We start from the raw sequence: 21,787 nt of genomic DNA on the forward strand, positions 1-21,787 counted from the left end.
GGCACTAGCTAAAATGGCACCAAGGCCATCACTCACCCTCTGATTTCGACAACTGCTAGGATGGCCAGGTCCACCTGATAAGATGTCACAGGGCTTAGGTTGTTGTACATGTTAGAGCTGTGAAACAATGCAATGGCACAGTGAGTCAAGTCATGTGCTAATGTCGAAGGTAAAAGGAAGGAGGTTCTATCCTATAAGCAGCATGCGCTGAAAGTACACGGTTCAGTTCAGTAGCCCATTTCAAGTGAGTTGCTTTTCCTGCAATGCCTGAAGAGTGGCTGCTTTCTGAGAACTTACTCCTTTAAATCAGAGGTGGGAAGCTAGTGGCCTTCCAGACATTGTTGGGCTACGACAGGGGCAGCAACCTTTTTCAGCCATGGGCCAGTCCACTGTCCCTCAGACCATGTGGTGGGCCAGACTATATTTTTTTTTTTTTTGGGGGGGGGGATGAACGAATTCCTATGCCCCACAAATAACCTAGAGATGCATTTTAAATAAAAGGACACATAATACTCATGTAAAAACATGCTGATTCCTGGACAGTCCATGGGCCAGACTGAGAAGGCGATTGGGCCAGATCCGGCCCCAGGGCCTTAGTTTGCCTACCCATGGGCTCCAACCACTGGTGATGCTGTTTGGGGCTGATGGGAGTACAACACTATCAGGAGGGCCACAGGTTTCCTATCCCTGCATTTAAAGGGCAGCAAACTGTCAATTTAGTTATTTTATTTGTATTTGCAGGGGCCAACCTCTGGAATTTGCCTCAGGTAACAAAATGTGTCAGGTTCTCTCTGGCCAGAAGTTTCATTGGTCTTAAGACAGCCATTTAAAAGAGGAATGCATTCCAATATAAACTCTCTCTCTCTCTCTCTCTCTCTCTCTCTCTCTCTCTCTCTCTCTCCAACTCACTCTGTACATCCCATTTTGGAGATGCGCAAATCAATACATTCCTTTTACAGCGTATGTCGACTAATATGCTGAGTATCTCAGTCTTTGCGGTTAAATGTAATATATTGGCAATGCAGTCCTGACTGATGTTAGATTGCAGGTTTTTAAAACAATAGATTCTGGAAGAGAGGCAGCGGCCTTTTAAATGCAAAAGGCCACAGGTACACAAAGATCCTCAAACAAGATTTCATTTATGACATTAACGGGCAAAATGTTTTAATGATATATTATTTCTTTTTAGACTGCATGGTGCTTGGAGATTTCTGAAACATGTGAGATACACATACATGCTTTTAAATAAATTAAGAAAATGGCTAAAAAGGGAAGCTGGTGGTATTAAACTGGAAATGTGGTGTGAGAGTGTGTGTACATGCACCATATAATTACATTGTTGCAATTTAATATTCTTACAGACAATAATATTACTATTATTTATAATTTAATTCTGTTTCTGCCTGTGTGCCGTCCCCCCCCCCTATTTCAATAGCAGCCCCAGTTATTAGGTGAGTACACAGTGCTAAGTGCCCCATACCTACGAATCTGTAGATCAAACTTCACAAAGGTGTCCATCTCAGATTCCTGATGAACACTAAAATGAAGGCCGGCTGAAAGCTTGAACACAAAAGAAGATGTACAGGATTTAACATGTGACAGTTGGAAAGAGGTTGGTTTAACCCGAACCAAAAGGCAGTCAGTATGAGGTTGCCTCCCAAACCAGCAAACCCTGCTGCTGTAGGCATAGGGTTCCCCTTTGTTTTTGTTAATTCTTACTTTTGTTCCTGCTTTCATTGGATTCCCAAGGTCGCAGACAACGAGCCGGGTTTTATTCTCAGTTTTAAATGCGCATGAAAGCCTTGCCAAATCCTGCAGTGAAACAAAGGTGACTGTTTTCAGAGAAGAGCACAATACTTATCATTCCCTAAGCACTTTCTCCTTCTGACATATAATGATATTTATTGTCTGCACTGAATTCTTTAGCACTTCCAATGGTTATGAGCGGTCTATCAAACATGACATTTTAGGGTTCAGAACCTGTCTCTCCGCTGGCAAGTGTGGTGCAAAGATCACTAGTGTTTTTCAAGTCCAGAGAAAATAATCCATTATCAGGCTGTAATCTCTAAGCACACACTTCTCTAGATGTAAGAGAGGGAAAGAGCGATTTGCTCCATTGCGCATATGACTAGAGAGGAAACTGAACTCAGGTCCAAGTTCGGAACTGTATTGACAACATCAAAATGGCTTCCAAATGGGCAATGCTGCTTTGTTTAAGGCAGCGACATTTCATCAGTACTCTAGCACAGTGTTTCCCAACCTTGGGCCTCCAGCTGTTTTTGGACTACAACTCCCATCATCCCTCGCTAGCAAGACCAGTGGTCAAGGATGATGGGAATTGTAGTCCAAAAACAGCTGGAGGCCCAAGGTTGGGGAACACTGCTCTAGCAGGCCAGCTCCATTACTTAGGTAATAGTACAGTCGTACCTTGGATCCCGAATGCCTTGCAAGTCAAACGTTTTGGCTCCTGAACGCTGGAAATGAGTGTTCTGGTTTACGAACGTTCTTTGGAACCCGAACATCCAACGGGGCTTCCACAGCTTCCGATTGGCTGCAGGAGCTTCCTGCAGCCAACGAGAAGCCACGCTTTGGTTTTCGAACATTTTAGAAGTCGAACGGACTTCCGGAACGGATTCCGTTTGACTTCCAAGGTATGACTGTATTACCAAAACATTTATTTTTTAAAACTTCACCTAGAACTTTGGCTCCTAAATCTTCTTTAAGATACCAATACAGTGAGTTGCTAACAACTCTGAAGTAAATCCTGAATGCATCATGGCGGGGGAATCTTGACATGGCAGAATTTTTCTGGTGCATTTATTGCATTGTACAGTCTTAATTATTGCCATGTTAGGGACAAAACAGCAACAGCTAAGGCACTTATCCCAGTCCCTTGGGATCGCCCCATTCATTTCCCAAGGTGTAAGAGCACGAGCCTGAATTAATTTAATTACCAAATGTGTGGCTCTAAGCGCCTCAACAGAAATAGCTTTGTCTTAGCAGCCTGGCTTGCTTTGCACAGACTGATCCCTGTTGCTAGACAAGACACCTCTCTCCCAGTTTAGGAGAGGATCATCCAGCTTTATCTTCCAGCTGGCAGGTCCACACTGCTCATCAGCACCATATGATCAACTAAAAGGGATGAAGCAAAATAGCCACAAAAGGTGGCACTTTTAAGTTTTGCCTAACAGCTTCCTTACTTTAAATGCTAAGTAGACATTTTGAAGGAAGGAAAATGATTATATTTATAATGTGAAATTACTGAGGCCTATCATGAAGGAACTGGGATGCTGAGGCAAGAAAGCCACCCCCCACCAAGTGAAAGTTTGGGCTACACTGAACTAGCACTTGATGAGAGTGTGTGATATGGTAGACAGAACTAGGGTTTGGGATGTGGGAGACCCAGGTTCAAATCCACAATTAGGAGCCTGAAGCTCAATGAATGGTCTTGTCTAAAGCTCACTGTAGTTGCCCAGAGCTGTTTCCCTAGCAGTCTTATTCCAGGTCTCATTTGTAATGTACAGATCTTCTGATCATGTGAGTAGCCCACTCATATTGCTGCTTCCCACATCAATTGTTTGAAATGCAACCACATGAGCTAAGCATCACGTAGAAAGGATTTTCAGCAGCCAATGCAGCTGATGTTATTTTCTTGCATACCTCTCCCTCCCCAAACAGAAAGCAACACACACATTTGTGCTAAGAGCACAACTGAACTGAGATCTCATTTGTACTGCCGTTTTTCATTTTGAGATGAGCAATTGATACCAAGAGAGAGTGAGCCACACAGTGGGTCCACAGTTGAGCAGGGACGTGTGTACGCAGATTATTTCAAAATAATCTGTCTCCTGCACCAGACTTGCCACCACAGGATTTGTAGGTCAGACTGCAGACCATAACGCAAACCCATAGCAGTAAACTTCCATAGCAACCTCCCCCAAACTGGTACCTTCCAGGTTTTGCTGGGCTCCCATTAGCTCTCTCAATGGTGATGAGACTTGTGGTCCAAAACACACTGAGGAGGGTGGCAGGCTGCAGAACGTTGGTTCCACAGCATCCTTTTGTCAGCAACCAGATATGTGATATCAAAAACCCAAGTAGACTCCAACAAACAAAGGAAGACTGTGTATGTGGTTGGACACTTTGCACAGTTCTAATTTTACACCACTGCATTGCCAGTTTGGTGTAGTGGTTAGAGTGTTGGACTAGGACCTGGGAGACCAGGGTTCGAATCCCCGCTCAGTCTTGAAGCTGTCTGGGTGACCCTGGGCCAGGCTAACCCACCTCACAGGGTTGTGGTGAGAATAAAATGAGGAGAGGGAGAATCATGTATGCCACCTGGAGCCGAAGGAAAGGGATATAAAGGCAGCAATAAATAAACACAAACTTGTTGCAATAAACACTGCTCACAGCATACTCACTAGACTTACCTCCTTGTTGCGAACTATGCCAATGAAGTCTGCTTGAGGTGGGACGGTAACAAAGAGTTCAGCTTCATAGGCTCCCTCTCCTAGGTTCTCGGCATTGACGACCAGGGTTAAAGGATTCTCATCCCCAATATAGATCTGCTTCTGATCACTGCACAAGACCAATATGGAACAAAAGTGAGGCCTCTGGATCAGTGTTTCTCAACCTGTGGGTCGTGACCTGCAAGTGGCTTGTGGGCTTTATAATAAACCCCAAATAATGTTTGCTTTTAATCCTTAACTGGCCTGATGAATACCTCTTATAACATTTTGGCTGAAAGGCTCGACATTTTAACACTTGGGAGCCACTCTCTGCAGGTTGGTAGCAGATCCAGTGACAGCTCAGTGTGAGGTACTTGTACAGGGAATAATAATAATAATTTATTATTTATACCCCACCCATCTGGCTGGGTTTCCCCAGCCACTCTGGGCGGCTTCCAACTGAATATTAAAAACAATACAGCATCAAACATTAAAAACTTCCCTAAACAGGGCCACCTTCAGTTGTCTTTTGAAAGTAAAATAGTTGCTTATTTCCTTGACATCTGCTGAGAGGACGTTGCACAGGGCAGGCGCCACTACCAAGAAGGCCCTCTGCCTGGCTCCCTGTAACCTAACTTCTTGCAGTGAGAGAACCATCAGAAGGCCCTCAGAGCTGGACCTCAGTGTCTGGGCTGGACGATGGGGGTGGAGATGCTCCTTCAGGTATACAGGACCGAGGCCGTTTAGGGCTTTAAAGGTCAGCACCAACACTCTCAATTGTGCTCAGAAGCCAATGGGAGCCAATGAAGATCTTTCAGGACCGGTGTTATATGGTCTCGGGAATTGTTTACAGCTTGTATCTTATGCACAAGCACATTAAAAAAAACAAACCCCTTCCTGTATGAGCACCTTGTGGTGAACAGTGATTGAATCTGCTGCTAGGGTTTGTTAAAGGGTAAGTTTGCTTAGAAACAGAAGTCTGAACATGTGCAAAACCATTTTGCAACTGATGCCATGAAGTTGCCTTTGTTCCAAAATAGCAACCCATCAAACTGTTGTGTGTGGGGACCCTCAAAGATAATTTTTGGAAATTGAGGTTAGCTAAATTTTGGCTTCATGTTGCTAAGTACCCTGAGCTTGCTGATGAAGCGATCTCCATGCTGTTGCCATTTGATAGTACATATCTTTGCGAGACAGCCTTTTCAAGCAATGACTGCTGTGAAGACGAAATACAGAAGCAGGCTATGTATCAATAATGATCTGAGACTATGTCTGACAACCATCAAACCCCACATTGATCTACTCTTCAGCAAAATGCAAGCTCAGCCACCCCACTGATACTTGCCAAGATGGACTTTGTTGTAAATAAAACTGTCAAAACCACTCATACTTTTTTTTACATCTGACATGGCTTGTGTATCTGTATGTTTCTGCAATACATTTTTATAGCTTGTGATTGAATATCCTGCAATCAGATGGTTGGTGTCCTTACATTCCCACAAACAAAACTATGAATAACTTTGAACGCACTATAAAAATTTCAACATAAATGCTATTAAGTAATTTTTTGCTTGGATGTCTCAAGGAATGGCTATATATATATAAAAAAAGACTTGCAGTTAAAATGAACGAAACCAACAGCTGCCAAATGTCTAAGGTCCAAAATCCATGTGATAATCAGTGGGTCACCATGCCAAATACATTTAGACTTGTGGGTTAACCTCTCAAAAAGGTTGGGAACCACTGCTCTAGATCAATGTGTTTCCATAGCTGTGTTAAAATCATAGCCTAGCACAGGCCCTCACCACAAAAAACCTTCTTGAGTCTGGGGGCATATCTGGGAAACTGATAAACCTATAGGCACCACAAAATGCCCATTCCACAGAAGAAAACTGGTGATGTACAAACCCTGGCCCCACAGCAAAACATCTAAATTGCTCAAAACAAGAACATAGCAAAAGAAAGCAGGCCTCACAACTCCAACAAAAAAACCTGACACCTGTGACCAAAGAATTTCAAAAAAAACAAAACAAACCCAACTAATTAAAAAATGGGGGGGGGGGGTAGAGGGCCTGGGTGGGTGCTAAGTAGTATGTCTGAGAGTGCCACGTTGGAGACCTCAGGCCCAGTGAGGTACTAGCATCACTCTGACATTGGACTCATTAGATCAGCAGAGTGCTTTTCAAAAACAGGTGTTCCCCAAGCACTAAAATCACCAGCTAAATGGTCCATCCTTCAGAAAATGGTTCTTCCACTCAAGCACATTTCTTCAACACCAGAGTATTACAGAAACTTGCCCACCCACCGCTGTAGCTCCCCACCCACTACAGCACATTAAACGTTTAAAAGAGCCTGTGGCAACACTTCTCCTAGGTGCTCCCAGGAACAACTTCATCTGTAAACTGCGAAGGTCATGCAACACATTAGCAGAACTGTACAAAAACAATTGAACGGCCAGCTATAGCAGAGGGCTTGGTATCGTGCTGTTTCCAGCTAAACAGCAGAGCCAGAGAATCACAGAATTGTAGACTCTTGAGGATCATCTAGTCTTCTCAGAACTAAAAAGCAGGGCATAAAGAGGGCATTTTGATGCGCAGAAGAGGGACTGCGGGTACGTGCAGCTTGGCAAAGGTACAAAAATCTATTGTATCTGGCCTGCCTAGATGTAAACTAATTATAAAGAGCTAGGCATCAGAAAACATACAGTATAGAAACAGCACTGCCATCTGCTGGATAACATGACACAGAACCACCCCATTATTTAGCAGTAACTAATGAAGATGTGAGATAAGGGAAACAAATTTTACACCGTCTTTATGTACATGGAAGAACCCATTCATGTGCACAGTCCCTTTGCTCTGCCCTTCACAGCACAAGCAATCAAACCAAGGAACCTCTAATTAATGAAAGTTTCTCATTTCGCTGAAACCATGAAACAATGCCTACCGGCTTTAGAACAAGGCATGATACTGAACCACGGTTTGAAGTTGGTTCAGTGTCTTAGCTTTTTCCTGAAGCTAGCAGCCACAGTTTCTTGGTTCAGGTGGAACAGGAAACCATGGTTAATCAGAAGACTCCTGAATGCTCGTACCAGAAAAGAAAGAGTAATGGGGCTGCACGTGTCTTAGTGAGATTGTCTGAACTGGGTCAAATGTCTTTACTATACTAATTGCCCATTTTGCAGAAGAGTTAGACTCGTACCTGTCCACAGCCACTTGCAAGTCCGGACGACAGACATTGTCCTCGCCACAGTCCAGAAGAATATGAGCCTAAATTGTAAATAAGAATAGTAATAATTTGGTATATGATATGTGAATTGTTCAGACTATCAGAATATATATGCATTATATACTCCATGCTTTTACCCTATGTGGGAAAGTTAGCACTATTAATGTGAAACTCTTTCCCTATGTAGTAAGAGGGAATAGCAAAGGGCAATTTTTTGCTTTTTGAAAAGCGTACACCTGCTATCCGGCACTGAAAAGGGCAAATGACGGAGGGGAACTGTTACAGAACACATTCTTCTTTGTTGTGGAGATGGAATTTCAAACTTCACTGCAATGCCACATCCAAGGAACAAAGTAACGTGTGCTTGTGTGGGTGTGTTTTCAAACATTTAAAAGAACAACCATGAGAATTAACTGGGGGAGAACTTGCCGATTCAAAAGTATGTTTTGCCATTAAATCTCTCAGCATTGTACCTGTCTGCTAACGTTTGCAGGAGTGAACTGGTTGAGGATGGGCTGCAAGCCAGTAGAGTCCATAGCCGTTTTGTAATCTAGCTGATATTCCATGAATATGGTGATTGGAGTAAGCTTGTCTCTAAATTCGGAGTCGTCCTAAGGGAGAACAAAAATGGAGTTGCTTTTAGAAAACGAAAACTGCACGATTATACTGGAATGGAACTCAATCAAACATCTACTACAAAGGCTTGTGGCTACCTACCACCTTAATAGTGGATGGAATTAAACAAAACAACCAAGCAAATAAGAGGCAGCCATTTGTAAATTCTTTTGGAGAAAAGTGAAGGGCTGTAGCCATGAGGCAGAGCATTTGCTTTGCACGCAGAAGGTTCCAAGTTCGAGTCCTGGCACTCCAGACAGGGCTCTTCTCAATTCCGGACATCAATAACGTTAACCCTACGTATAGCAAGAAGGCAGGAGGTGGGTGGGTTGCGGCCTTGTATGACTCTTACCCTTAAAAATGCCTGAAGTTCTTCACAGCTCATTCGACCCCCTTTGGGGACAGTCATGTTCTTTGAGTGGACCGGTTGCCTGTTGTGGAGAAACAGCGCCCTCCTGATGGCACCTTTTTGCTTCAGCTTGTCCAACAGCAGCTCCACATGGAAAGCTGCCGCCAAAGGAAAAGGCATTTTAGTCAAGCAATGCTCACGTTCTTGCCGTGTCTTACTGCAGCAGCCGCAGGTAAAGCAGGATGCTGAGCTGGAAGAGATGCTGTGGCTGAGCAGTGGCTGAGAGAATCAGGACCATACAGGAAGGGGGCTGCTGACTAAGACTGCCAGCACAGGCTGCTAGCATCAGCACCCGTACCTCTACCCAGTTCTGCCAGCTAGTCAGCAACTATTTGCCTGCACGGCACTAACTCTCGTTGCTCTCTGTTTCCACTGCTGCCTCAGGTCTCCCAGATTATCTGTTGCTCAGTGGGGATGTTCCATTCCTGTCTCTTAACTTCCCAGCATGTCTCCCATTAGTGTCACAATTCCTTAGTGGCTGCTGCTAGCCCTTGTTCTCACAGACCAGGTACGAGGTGGTACATTCTAGCCTAGCCTTATCCCAACATGCTAGCTTTTTCTAAATGCAAATAATTTTTCCTCTGCAGAGGAACGTTTAATTTTTATTAAATATTCTGTTTTACATTTTAAAATACTCATCTTACATCCCTCAGATATCAATGACTTCCCTTCTTCTCTTTCCATGGTTCATTTTACATATCATAAATCCCTGCATATTTTACAAAAACTATACTATTCAGTATTCCATTATTGCATCCATCAAAACTTTCTTACACTGTTGAATTTATCTTAATGCTGCCAGCATTTTCAGCTGTATACAATTATTTCCTATATATTCAATAAATGTTTTCCAATCCTCTCTAAGCGTATGTTCTTGTTCTTTTATTCCATATGTTAGGTCTGCAAGTTGTGCATATTCTGTCAACTTAAGTTGCCATTCTTCTTTGGTTGGGACCTCGCTCGTTTTCCATTTTTGGGCTAACAAAACATGGGCCGCAGTAGTAGCATACATAAATAACATTTTTTGACACCTGGGAATTTCAGTCTGAATTATCCTCAGCAGAAAGGACTCTGGTTTGGTTTTTTTTGGAAAGTACTTTTAAATGGGGACGCGGGTGGCGCTGTGGGTAAAACCTCAGTGCCTAGGACTTGCTGATCGTAAGGTCGGCGGTTCGAATCCCCGCAGCGGGGTGAGCTCCCGTCGTTCGGTCCCAGCTCCTGCCCACCTAGCAGTTCAAAAGCACCCTTACATGCAAGTAGATAAATAGGTACCGCTTTATAGCGGGAAGGTAAACGGCGTTTCTGTGTGCTGCGCTGGTGCTGGCTCGCCAGCTGCAGCTTTGTCACGCAGGCCACGTGACCCGGAAGTGTCTTCGGACAGCGCTGTCTCCCGGCCTCTTGAGCGAGATGAGCACGCAACCCTAGAGTCGGACACGACTGGCCCGTATGAGCAGGGGTACCTTTACCTTTCTTTTAAATATTTTTTTTCCAATTCATTATGGACAGAGGAACGTTTTATTCAACATATGAAATCTCGACTGCAGCTTAGAGTGATGCATCTCAGAAACAGGTTTATCACTGCAGCTGCTGTTTGTGGTAACTAGGCCTTCTTAGGCCAATATGGCATCTGTGCAAAATGTGCCCTACTCCAGACCCAGGAGCAAATACATATAAAGAGTTGCACCCAATGATGCCATCCTATTTGCACAAGGACTTCTCTTGCACAGCTGAACTTCCCTTTGCTCTCCATTCCCTGTGCCCCACTATCAAATCTGCTAGGGAGAGTTGGAGGAACCCCAGCAGAGATTGGGGAGGGGGGGTTCACAAGGGAAGGAGAAGGAGGGCAAGTTCCACAGAGCAAGTGGAAGTCTCTGTGCAAACAGGACAGCTCTACTGGATGCAACCGACTGTCACTTGGCCTTCTTCAACTCTCATCTCATTGTGTGCCACACAATGTTTACAACTTTGCCAGCCTGTAACTTACGGTTGTTCCCTGATACTTCCATGCTTCTTTAAACCACTCAGGGAACCCCATATCTGAGTCCAGATAGGCCCATTTTCCAGGGTTCTCTGACCGATTCCTCAGAGAAGGAGATTTTTGCAGCTAGCAGACCACCACAAAGTTGTCTCCCATACACTGAGAAGAACAATGGTGTGAAGTCTGAGCCAGAAGATTTAAAAGGGGAATGGGTTTTGCACGTGTCTGATACCAGTGGGGCTTTGAATGGCTGAAGAAGTTTGACAATTTAAATTACTGCCACTGAACATCTGTTGACAATATGAGGAGAACCGAAGTGCATGGTAAGTAAATCTACTGAGGAACTTACTGAGGTCCCTGGGAAGACTTCCTTTGCCATCCGCTTTTAAGCAGAACTTTACTTTAAAACTGTTGGGGGAAATTAGAGAACATTTAAAAACAAAACACACTTTGTACCTGAAGGTCAAGCTACATCTATTGATCAGCAGAAGCGCAGTAGTGGCTTCCAGACCTACCCTTTCATGACTGTTAATAAGATCTAGTTGCATGTGCAGATTCCTTGGTAGGTGTTGTTGGGTTTAGAGAAACTTTAAAAAGTTCCCTCCACTGCTTCCTTCAGCTCCCGGTTATTAAATATACTTTCTTAAGAGCTTAGTTTATCTATTTTGGTAAGATTTTACTGCTATAACTGAGCTCTTATTAGGGCTGGTCCATGACTTTTTGCTGCCTGAGGCAGAAACTCCCCAAATTCCATGTACTTAGGCCAACTGAATTGCCAGTTTAATATTTCAGCACCACATCTGAAGGCAGCAGGCTAGCCTGGGTGTATGTGTGTATGTGTGTGTGTATGCAGGGCAGGCTGTGTAGCACACACAGCTATGTTCCTCAACACCTCATTGCTGCTGCCCATTACTGGTATGCCTCCCCCACCTAATGGTAAGGTCGGTCCTCACTCTTATAAAGGCAAAATGGAGTTTCCCATAAAATTGCACTTGGAGGAGTGCAAGAACTATGTTGGCCATTCAAAAGAGTTGGCAAGACACAAAGCGCAAGCAACTCACGTCCTTTCCACATCCTTACAGGACTTGTCCATGGAGGCGGGGATGGCTAGAGCACATTCTCCCAATGGGGTGAACAGATTTCCACCCTTCCATTTAGATAGCTCTGTTGATGGGCTCTTCCTGCTTCTGGAAAGGGCTTAGAATAGGACACGTTTGCAAAGCTGTTCATACTTCAGATGGGACCGTATAACATTACACAATGAATCCACTTAAGCTTCCCACCTGGGAAGAGCCTTTGACCATTTTTTAAACAGCAAGGAAGGATTTGTATATATGCTTGCTTCTTTGGAGCATCCACAGGCTATGGACCTCGCCGAGGAGCAAACTGTGTCCTTTGCTCCCTTGCATAAGGCCAGGAAGTGTGGGGAAACACGTTCCCTTTGCCCCTTGTCTCTCATGGCCTCCTTTGATTGACTGAAGAGGCTCCCAATCCATTTCGAAATACAAACGAGTCGTCTTACCAAGAAACTTTCTGGCCATTTTCATTCAGTTCACAGGATTTGTCTTCCGGATTTAGAATGGTTGGGGTGACTTCTAGTCCAGCATTTACTGTAATGACTGGCCGTGCCCTTTGAAAAGAACCAAGTGGTAAGCAAAACAGGGTTACTGCATGAAAGAACCACCTTGTCCTCTTCTTTAGGCTCAGTAGGGCCTACCTTTGAGTAGACTTGTCCTAACTGGGGCTGGTGGATTATCTGCTACATTTGCATCAGCCTGGGGTCCTAATTGGGCCCTTCTGCAGGGAACAGACTGACCAGCCTGCACTGCCCCACGACTGTAGTAGTGACCTTATAGTAGCTACTCCCAGTCTGAACACCCCGGCGGTGGTCTTTCCTCTGGGGCTGCGCTTTCCAGTGCTGCAGTGGGGCCTTCATGGTGGGAGAGCTCCCCCACTGGTGGAGGTCACTGGAGACCTACAGACAGAATGTCCACCTAGTCCTATGGATCAGGGATTATGATTGCAAACCGGCTGATTGCAAACCATTCACTCTGCTGCTGCTTAAACCCAGATTTGTGATTGCATCCTAGTTCTTATGACTAAGCCCCAGGATGGTAGCTGCTGCTAAGCTCAGCTGCTGGCCAGAGGTTAACATGCATGGAGGTAGCTGTGTGCAACATGGAGGAAATAACAGAACACCCAGAGAACAGAACATTGTGCCCCTTGCTTGCAGGCCACTGAGCAAGGAGGGAACTGTTATATCAGACGACACAGTGATTCTTCAAACAGCTCTTGTTTATTCAGAGGCCAGAACAGAACTGAAGGGCTCACTCAGCCTGCTTATATAGAGCTCCATTACACATAACTGTAACAACTTTCTAAAACTATCCAATCACTGAACGTCATTTTCAATCCCTTATTTGCATAACTATCTACAGTATCCCCCTGCTGGCCCAGGGTGAGAACTTCAGTACATAACAGGAACCATTCCTCCACCCTGTGGAGACCATGATGCTAGAAAAAGGCAACACCTCTAACCGTGAAGCAAACTTTGCTCCTCAGTAAAATGCAAATATCATTGGGTTTTTCCGCTCTGACTTAATTTTGAGCACTTACCTGTATAAGGCAACTTTGTCAGCACCAAAAGCACCTACAATCAAGTCTGGAAATAGAATAAAATAATATTGTTTTTAGATTTGAGACTTTTTTTGAATGTTACACAATTCTCTGATTAGCAACAGGTCTCCAGTACATGAATTAGGAGCAAGTGCTTTTGCTGAAAGAGCAAGTAGGTAAACATTTAAACGTGGGTGCAAAAGGGTAAAGATTGGGGATGCTTATGGAACCTAAATCTGCTGAATTCTGTCTTAGATTTTAAGGAGATGCTTTGCCAGACATGTTTACACAAACTCAAAAGGTTTGTAATGTCCATTATACTTCTAAGATATGTTTTTGGAATTTTGGTTGAACAGAGAGTTTTTGCTCTTTTTCCTGCCTATATCCAGTCACAAATATATCAAAAGCAAATAGAAAAATGAAAAGAAATTATTCCTCCTTCCGCCAAATATTCCTGAAATTATTATTTCTCTTTGTTCAATTGTTAAGTGTTAAGGTTTGTGGCATGCTCTGGTCCATGGGGTCACGAAGAGTCGGACACGACTAAACGACTAAACAAGAAGGTTTGTGGGGTGTTATGTGTGTGTGTGTGTGTATCTATCTTTTAAAAGTTATGTTGTTTTTTTATTTTATTTTTTAATTCCACTATATTTCCATAGGAGAACAAATGGTGGGGGATTTTGCAAATATTCTGAAATAGCAGATATTCTGAAATCTGAAATTCATTCCAGAATACAAATGGTGTAGAATCCAAGGGATATCACAATGTCAGGATGCTAACAGAATAGAACTGAGAGAATCTATTCATCCCTAGTAAAGATCAAAACCCTATGGAATCTCTTTTTCTTACGCAGTTTTGAACTGGGCTCCTCCCTGTGATATAAATGTTGGATTAGTTTACAAGATACAAGAACCGGCATTGCTATTAGATCACCTGGGTAGCCATTTTTGTCCACGTCGGTAGCTCCTTTCAGTGAGTAGCCAAAGCTTGGTGGCATTGTCTCAGAGGCCCATTGTCCTTCAAGGACCTGAGATGGCATCCCATTCAAACCTGTAGCTCTCCCATTGTAGATGTAAACCAGCCCTTTCTTGTCTTCTCCACCATAAGGGGCAGCAACTGCAATGTCTACAAGAACAACAAGGAATCTTTAGCATATCCAAATAGAAAGGAATCAAAATAAATACTCCTGATGATTCTGCAGTAACACATATGAGTCAGTGGGAGTATTGCTGGCTGATGCCCATTGGCAAAAGGCAGGGCCACCAATGATAGGCGGAGCCTGAGCCAATAACACACAGAGCCCACTAATTCCAGTTTCGTCCCCATCCCTCTTCCTGTTGAGTTCTACAAAAGCAGCACAGAGACTAAGGACGAGGACTGGTCCATCCCTGAGTTGGTTGGAGGAAGGCTGAAACGTGGTGAATGGCTGAATGAGGTCAGACTCAGGTTGGTGCAACAGGGTTCCACTTGTCCTAATGGACTAAAAGGTTCCCTTGGTAAAGGACCCCTGGATGGTTAAGTTCAGCCAAAGGCTGCAGCACTCATCTCGCTTTCAAGCCGAGGGAGCTGGCGTTTGTCCACAGACAGCTTTCTGGGTCATGTGGCCAGCATGACTAAACCGTTTCTGGCACAACAGGACACCGTGACGGAAACCAGAGTGCACGGAAATGCCGTTTACCTTTCTGCCAGAACGGTACCTATTTATCTACTTGCACTGGTGTGCTTTCGAACTGCTAGGTTGGCAGGAGCTGGGACAGGGCAACAGGAGCTCACTCCATCATGTGGATTTGAATCGCTGACCTTCCAATCAGCAAGCCCAAGAGGCTCAGTGGTTTAGACCACAGTGCCACCCGCGTCCCTAATGGACTAGCCTCCACTGAGTTGGAGGCTTTGTATTCTGTTCAGATCCGTGGACTTTTCCCTGTCTATTCAGTTTCGCACCATGCGGTTGACTGGGATGGACTCAGCAATATGAGGCAAATACCTCTGAGTCAATGAGGGTTTGAACCTCCTCAAAAAGGCTCAGCTTGCACAGGGATCTCTGCCACGGAAACACAAGAATGCTCCAAAATAAATTGTATTTGAAGTGTAAAGGCTTTCTGCTGTAGGTCTGAAAATTAAAGGTTAGAGGGCTTGGAGTGGGGAGGAAGTTTCTGTATAGTCTTGCCCACGCCTTTCCCAAATCCACTCTGTAGGGTCAGGAGAACCCACCAGAAAACATTTGTAGGGGGGGGGGGAGAGGGAAAATTGTTCTATCTGACAAGTAGAAGAAGAAGAAGAAGAAGAGTTTGGATTTGATATCCTGCTTTATCACTACCCGAAGGAGTCTCAAAGCGGCTAACATTCTCCTTTTCCTTCCTCCCCCACAACACTCTGTGAGTTGAGTGGGGCTGAGAGACTTCAGAGATGTGTGACTAGCCCAAGGTCACCCAGCAGCTGCATGCGGAGGAGCAGAGATGCGAACCCGGTTCCCCAGATTACGGGTCTACTGCTCTTAACCACTACACCACACTGGCTCCTAGATACGCTTGTGTTGACAGAATGATCAAAACAGTGTAATATTGAATTCCTCCCAATGACCCAACGCTTTACCATTGTAGCCGTCCTGATCAAGATCTCCCAAAGGTGCAATTGAACTGCTGAACCTTGCAAAAACCTCGAAGCCGTTCAGCTTCATGGCCTGACTCTGAAAGCCTCCAGTGGCTTGTTGGAGATAAACAGAAACTTGTCCCACTTCAAGAAGTTTGCCGTCAGAACCACGATCCATAAAGAGTGGGGCTCCTATGAGTAGATCTGTGTAACTGAAGAAAAAGAGAGAGGGGAAGAGATCAAGTATTTCAGTCACGGCAAAAATCCCTACGTTTAAGGTGCTTCCATATGAGTGCAACCTGGTCAGAGAGATATCACAAATGGGTCACTGGCAAAAAGGTTTCTTCAACTTATTATATTTTCTCCCACGAGTGCCATTGTGCTCATGTTGTGTCCATGTTCTGTTCAAGCACCTGGTTGGCCACTGTGAGAACAGGATGCTGGACTAGATGGGCATTGGCTATTTTTATGTTCTTAAATCCAGATTAAAAGGGAAAGAAATATGGGCTGGCATTTTGATAGCAACAATGTAATGTGGATCCTGAAAAATATGTGCCTGCATGAGGAACCCCAGTCCTACAATAAACACCTGTCTAGAAACATTCGTAGAACTATAGGTTCACATCACCGACAGCTGCAGTCTAGCCAAGTGAAGTACTTTTAAGGTTCAAAGGTTTGGTGGTTTGAAAACGATGAAAATTGCAGGTGCCTAACACTGAGCAGATCATACCCACTGTATGTTTTTAGTTTTGTTCCTTTGGCTTAAGAATTTATAAAAGTGAAGATTCCAACAGTCCTGTGTGCATGCATAGAATCCATTCACCCACACAGTTAAGGGGTGTGTGGGCTTTGCCAGTGACAGCCTGTAGCGTTTTTCTGGAATGGCGTTCTGGAGGGGTCACTTTTCTGCAGGATGGGGAGGCAGAAAAGCTTCCCCATGTATGCAGTGTAGCCAATGGGTTGTAGCCAACTAAATTCTACTTAGGACTCAGCTATACAGCTGCAAACAAAACATTCTGTGTAAAGTGCATTATACAAATGTGACACTAGGTGGTGATGGTGAGCTATGTCAAATTCAATATATTTTTCAAAACATTAAAAAAAAATAAATCAAAGTGTTTTTTATATGTGTGTAGCTTTCACCTCAGAGTAGACTTGTTTAAATTACTGGGCCTAAGTTAACCATATCCATTAATTTCAGGGGATCTGCTCCGAGTATGAGTAACCATGGATATAACCCAAAAATTTCTGCCCAAAGACACTGAGAGCAATTAGAATGCCAGAAGACATTTAAATGTGTATGATTTAAAAGAAAATCAGCTAATCTATCCCACAAAACGAGCTGTGTCATTCATTCTCAAAAGGGCATCTGTCAGATATACGTAACGCAAGGAATGAGAGGGGAGGAAAGGGAAAAGAAAGGAAGAAGTGAGATAAAGAATTGAGGGAGTTGCATGGGAGAAAGGGATGATGAGACAAGATCTGTGCTTAGGAACCTCTAGAATTACAAGCACGCCACTCTCGAGGGATTCATAGCTGTACTATGTATAATGTCTTCACAGGACAATTAAGCCATGCATGAAATGTTTAGAGACATTCTAAACAAGCACTCCAGATAAGATGCATGCAGGGACCCCAGCAGAACAAGCCAGCAGAAGAAACTCTGTGTGCGTCATTGGCTTTCAATTACTCTTTTCAAATCTTCTATTTTTATCCTAAACAAGATTTTTTTTTCATAAAAAGGCAAGCAATTCTTTCCAGGAAGAATGAAAAAAGCATCACTTACTCATCCCCATTGATATCTGTGGCAGCTACAGAATATCCAAAATATGCAGCCATCTGGGAGATAAGATTAAACAGAAAAATGTTGCATTTTATGTAAATACTTCAGTAAAGATATTTCGGAATTAGTGACTGCCCCCTCAATAAAAACTCCCTTGCTTCTCCTCACTTGCATCTGGGATGTGTTTAGCTGTACTGTATATGTTATTTTGGAATATTATTTCTTTCTTATAATAAAGGTTTTTTTAAAAAAATGTTTGAAAGAGGTCCCTTGCTATGCATTCTTTAAAGGCTTTGGATTACTCCTCCCACTTTTGCCTCTGGCTCCACCCACAACTGTCATATGGTTCCTTTAAGCTAAAAGATGCCCCCCCCCCATTAATCAAGAAAGAGGATTTCTCTAACCAAAGAGCAGCCCTTTATTTCAAAATAATCTCGTTGATTTCAGGTACACTTGGTCAACAACCATATATGCTGCCAGTTTGAACTGATGTGATCAGGGGGAGATTGCTTATGGTTATGTTTCCCTGTTCTTAAAACAACTCCCAAATCGACATTCTCTGATTTGCTGTAGGTTACTTTGTGAATTTATAACACCTAGATTCTACTAACCAATGATAGATAATGTAAATCAAAACATTGCAGAGAAAACCATACCTGCTCTCCAGTAAAGTTATACATGGACGCCATGGTGTCTCCATTATAAATAGACACCTGCATGAAAAAGATAGAACTTAACATCTGCACTGCACAGTATTTTAGAAGTTGCTGGGATAATACCAGCTGTTAAAAGTATATTGTGTAAGTTCCTTACCATGCCCAAAGTTCTTGCTGCTCTTGGGACCCCAGAGACAAAATCTGAAAATAAGAAAGACGACATGACCTATATGGATAGTAGTCAATGACCTTCAGAAACATTTTCCATTTAGGCCGCCATTCTGCCAATAGTTGCACATAGGTAAGGACTCTTGGGGACGCGGGTGGCGCTGTGGGTAAAAGCCTCAGCGCCTAGGGCTTGCCGATCGAAAGGTCGGCGGTTCGAATCCCCGCGGCGGGGTGCGCTCCCGTTGTTCGGTCCCAGCGCCTGCCAACCTAGCAGTTCGAAAGCACTCCCGGGTGCAAGTAGATAAATAGGGACCGCTTACTAGCAGGAAGGTAAACGGCGTTTTCGTGTGCGGCTCTGGCTCGCCAGAGCAGCGATGTCACGCTGGCCACGTGACCCGGAAGTGTCTCTGGACAGCGCTGGCCCCCGGCCTCTTAAGTGAGATGGGCGCACAACCCCAGAGTCTGTCAAGACTCGCCCGTACGGGAAGGGGTACCTTTACCTTTACCTTTAAGGACTCTTGACTTTATCCTCTAGCAATGAGCTGCAAGACTGTAGCCTTAACTAGGTCCAGTGGTAAGCTAGGAGCTATGCAGAAGCTCCACAGTCCCTAATAAAGAGTGCTTAAAATTTACCAAAGACTCGCAAAACAGGGATGAGAGGTGAGATAGTGGCAAACAATAATGGAGCCGGGGCAAGCCAAATCATATCAAAGAGGGAGCAAAAGTTAATAAGCCATACCTTCTATGCCATCATGGCTGAAATCTCCCACAGCTACTGAATAACCTGTCAAACATGAAAGGGGTAATCATGACTTATCAATGCGCATGACCTATTACAACCTTAAATAAATATCAAGAGGCAGTTTTCCCTGCATCTATTCAGGTTTGTCAATCTGGCTGCTGATGTTTTAGCCATCCTAATTAGCTAATCCGATTCTCCTACTTTTGCTTGATGGGGAGGCGGAAGGAGGTGTTGGTGGCTCAGAGACCAGAGACAGAGAGGCTGCCAGCTTTGCAGGCAAGGGGTGACATAATTGAGGGGTGAGCCCTTTGGGGGTGCTGCAGGAAGAATGTAGTTGGTTTAGGGAGCCATGGACTCAAAAAGGTTGAAAACAAAGAACAAAGCTTTCCAAACTGTGTGTCACGACACATCAATGTGTTGGCTGCAGGGTGTAGGTGTGTTGTGTGAACACTCCCCCGCTCACCTTCCGGGGCTGGAAAGGGGTGAGTTTAACCTCTGGTTTGCTAGTAAAACTGTGTTGCAAAATGATGCATGTCTAAAAAGTGTGTCACCAATATGAAATGTTTGGAAAGCTCTGCCCTAGAAACTCACCAAACCACCAACGTGTGAGGCAAGAGCAGCTAGAAAGCAAAACAAACTTTGGAGAAACAAGCCATGGTTTATCTGATCATCTGCGGCACAGTTCATCATTAACGCATGGTTTGTTTTACAAACCATGGCTTAAACAATTGCTTAGTATTATGGGTCATTCCCAAGGGCATTTTGGCACCTGCTTGGCACTAGCTTTCACTAATATCACTGGATGGGGAGGGAGGAATGAAGAACCTCAGACTCAAGTCTTACAAGGAACACAATTTTTACTAGTGTTTTACTCTCAAGTAACCTACCCAAGTAGCTGTCATCGAAAGCAGCATTGGCCGACCGCGTTGCTAACTGGCTGTCATACTTGGTAGTGTAGACTTTAGGGTTGTATTTTGACACAATCTCAGCCACTTTATCAGAAATGAGCTGGCCTGTTGGGTACCAAGTAGAAGAGGGGACAAAAAACACAGGTGGAGCTATTAGACGATACTTGCAGTCTCCTAGTTCACATTAGAAAAAGACAAATGGAAGCAAATGGAGCTGGGAGTAAAAATAAGCAACTTGAAACAACTTCTTTATTAAATTGAGAGTTACTGAGGAGAAAGATTCTATAATGATAGGCACGTTAATCTGTTGTGGCGCTTTGAAGAGGGAGGGTGGAATTCAGCATAGCAGAAAGGGGAATGAGGTGCACTCACATGACGGGAGTTTGCCTCTTCTGCTCCCCCTAAACCTGTTCTGGGGGTTTCTCCCAATCCCCTGAAGCAGATTCCAGGGTTGTGGGGTAAGGAGGAGGGGAGACCCACTGAGTGAGCAGAACTCATTCCTAACAAGTAACAACTTAGTCCAATCAAACCCCAATGTACCGTATTTTTCGCACCATAGGACGCACCGGACAATAGGACGCACCTTGTTTTAGAGGGGGGAGAACAAGAAAAAAAAATTCTCCCCCTCTCTGCCCAGCGCCCCTTCAGCAAAGCGGCAGGAGGCACTGCGCAGAGAGGGGGAGAATTTTCCCCCTCTTGTTTTCCCGCTCTAAAACAAGGTGCCGTTTAAGGTGCGTTCAGTCGCCTTCAGGCGGCTACCTTGGAAGCCTGGAGAGCGAGAGGGGTCGGTGCGCACCGACCCCTCTCGCTCTCCAGGCTTCAGGTACCTTTCGACCTGCTCTTTGGGGCTGGCGGGGGGAAGCCCACCACCAGCCCCAAAGAGCAGGTCAGGGAGCAGCGGAAAGGCGCAGCGGAGAGGCTGCTGCCATAGTTGCGCGTCACCTCTCTAGCTGGGAGAGGGTTGCGGGGCTATGTCTTCTTTAGCCCCTCACGCGCTCTCCCAGCTGGAGAGGTGGCGCGCGGCTAAAGAGGATCCTGCCATAGCCGCGCGTCACCTCTGTAGCCGGTAGAGTGTCGCGGGGGGCTTCTTTAGCCCCGCGCGCGCTCTCCCGGCTGGAGAGGTGACGCGTGGCTATGGAGGCTCCTGCCATAGCCGTGCGTCACCTCTCCAGCTGGGAGAGGGTCGCGGGGCTATGGCGTCTTCGCTCCATAGGACGCACACACATTTCCCCTTCATTTTTGAAGGGGGAAAAGTGCGTCCTATAGAGCGAAAAATACGGTATTTATTGCAGCATAAGCTTTCATAGGCAGGCATTTAATTCATCAACTACATGAAGAACCAAGTGCTAACCACACATTACATGCAAATATGTATAACTAAACCCCAATGGAATCCACCCTGCTCCATCCCAGAAAAAGCCACTTTAGGATTTGAGCAGAAACACAGCCAGGGGAGATGCTTGGCCCTTTCCCCTTCTATTACTCCAAACACCCCACAGCTGCTTTCCATCCTCACAGGATTCCAAATACATGCTTGCAAAGGCAGTGCCGTAGCTACGGGGGGCAAGCTGTTTTTTTTGCCCTAGGTGAAGCCTCCAGAGGGGCATCACTGAGGCTGCCGACCTCTCTCTGTGTGTACGCAAATG

The 21,787-nt window shown here is 44.7% G+C and overlaps 1 protein-coding gene across 1 annotated transcript in view; it reads right to left on the reverse strand.

The window, feature by feature from the left end:
* Nucleotides 1-21,787, reverse strand: part of ITGAV (integrin subunit alpha V) — a 70,821-nt gene that overhangs the window by 15,474 nt on the left and 33,560 nt on the right. The window contains exons 7-23 of the mRNA XM_028747966.2: nt 20,121-20,246; nt 19,231-19,275; nt 18,481-18,524; nt 18,324-18,380; nt 17,671-17,723; nt 15,888-16,096; nt 14,229-14,420; nt 13,295-13,340; nt 12,201-12,308; nt 11,028-11,086; nt 8,644-8,798; nt 8,150-8,287; nt 7,650-7,717; nt 4,431-4,578; nt 1,720-1,812; nt 1,481-1,560; nt 37-117 (exon numbers count right to left, since the gene is read on the reverse strand). Of these exons, the coding sequence (XP_028603799.1) occupies nt 37-117; nt 1,481-1,560; nt 1,720-1,812; nt 4,431-4,578; nt 7,650-7,717; nt 8,150-8,287; nt 8,644-8,798; nt 11,028-11,086; nt 12,201-12,308; nt 13,295-13,340; nt 14,229-14,420; nt 15,888-16,096; nt 17,671-17,723; nt 18,324-18,380; nt 18,481-18,524; nt 19,231-19,275; nt 20,121-20,246 (1,702 nt within the window). The remainder of the gene's footprint in view (nt 1-36; nt 118-1,480; nt 1,561-1,719; nt 1,813-4,430; nt 4,579-7,649; nt 7,718-8,149; nt 8,288-8,643; nt 8,799-11,027; nt 11,087-12,200; nt 12,309-13,294; nt 13,341-14,228; nt 14,421-15,887; nt 16,097-17,670; nt 17,724-18,323; nt 18,381-18,480; nt 18,525-19,230; nt 19,276-20,120; nt 20,247-21,787) is intronic.

This window comes from Podarcis muralis, chromosome 1 (assembly GCF_964188315.1).
Source record: "Podarcis muralis chromosome 1, rPodMur119.hap1.1, whole genome shotgun sequence".
In the NCBI taxonomy this organism is placed as follows: domain Eukaryota; kingdom Metazoa; phylum Chordata; class Lepidosauria; order Squamata; family Lacertidae; genus Podarcis; species Podarcis muralis.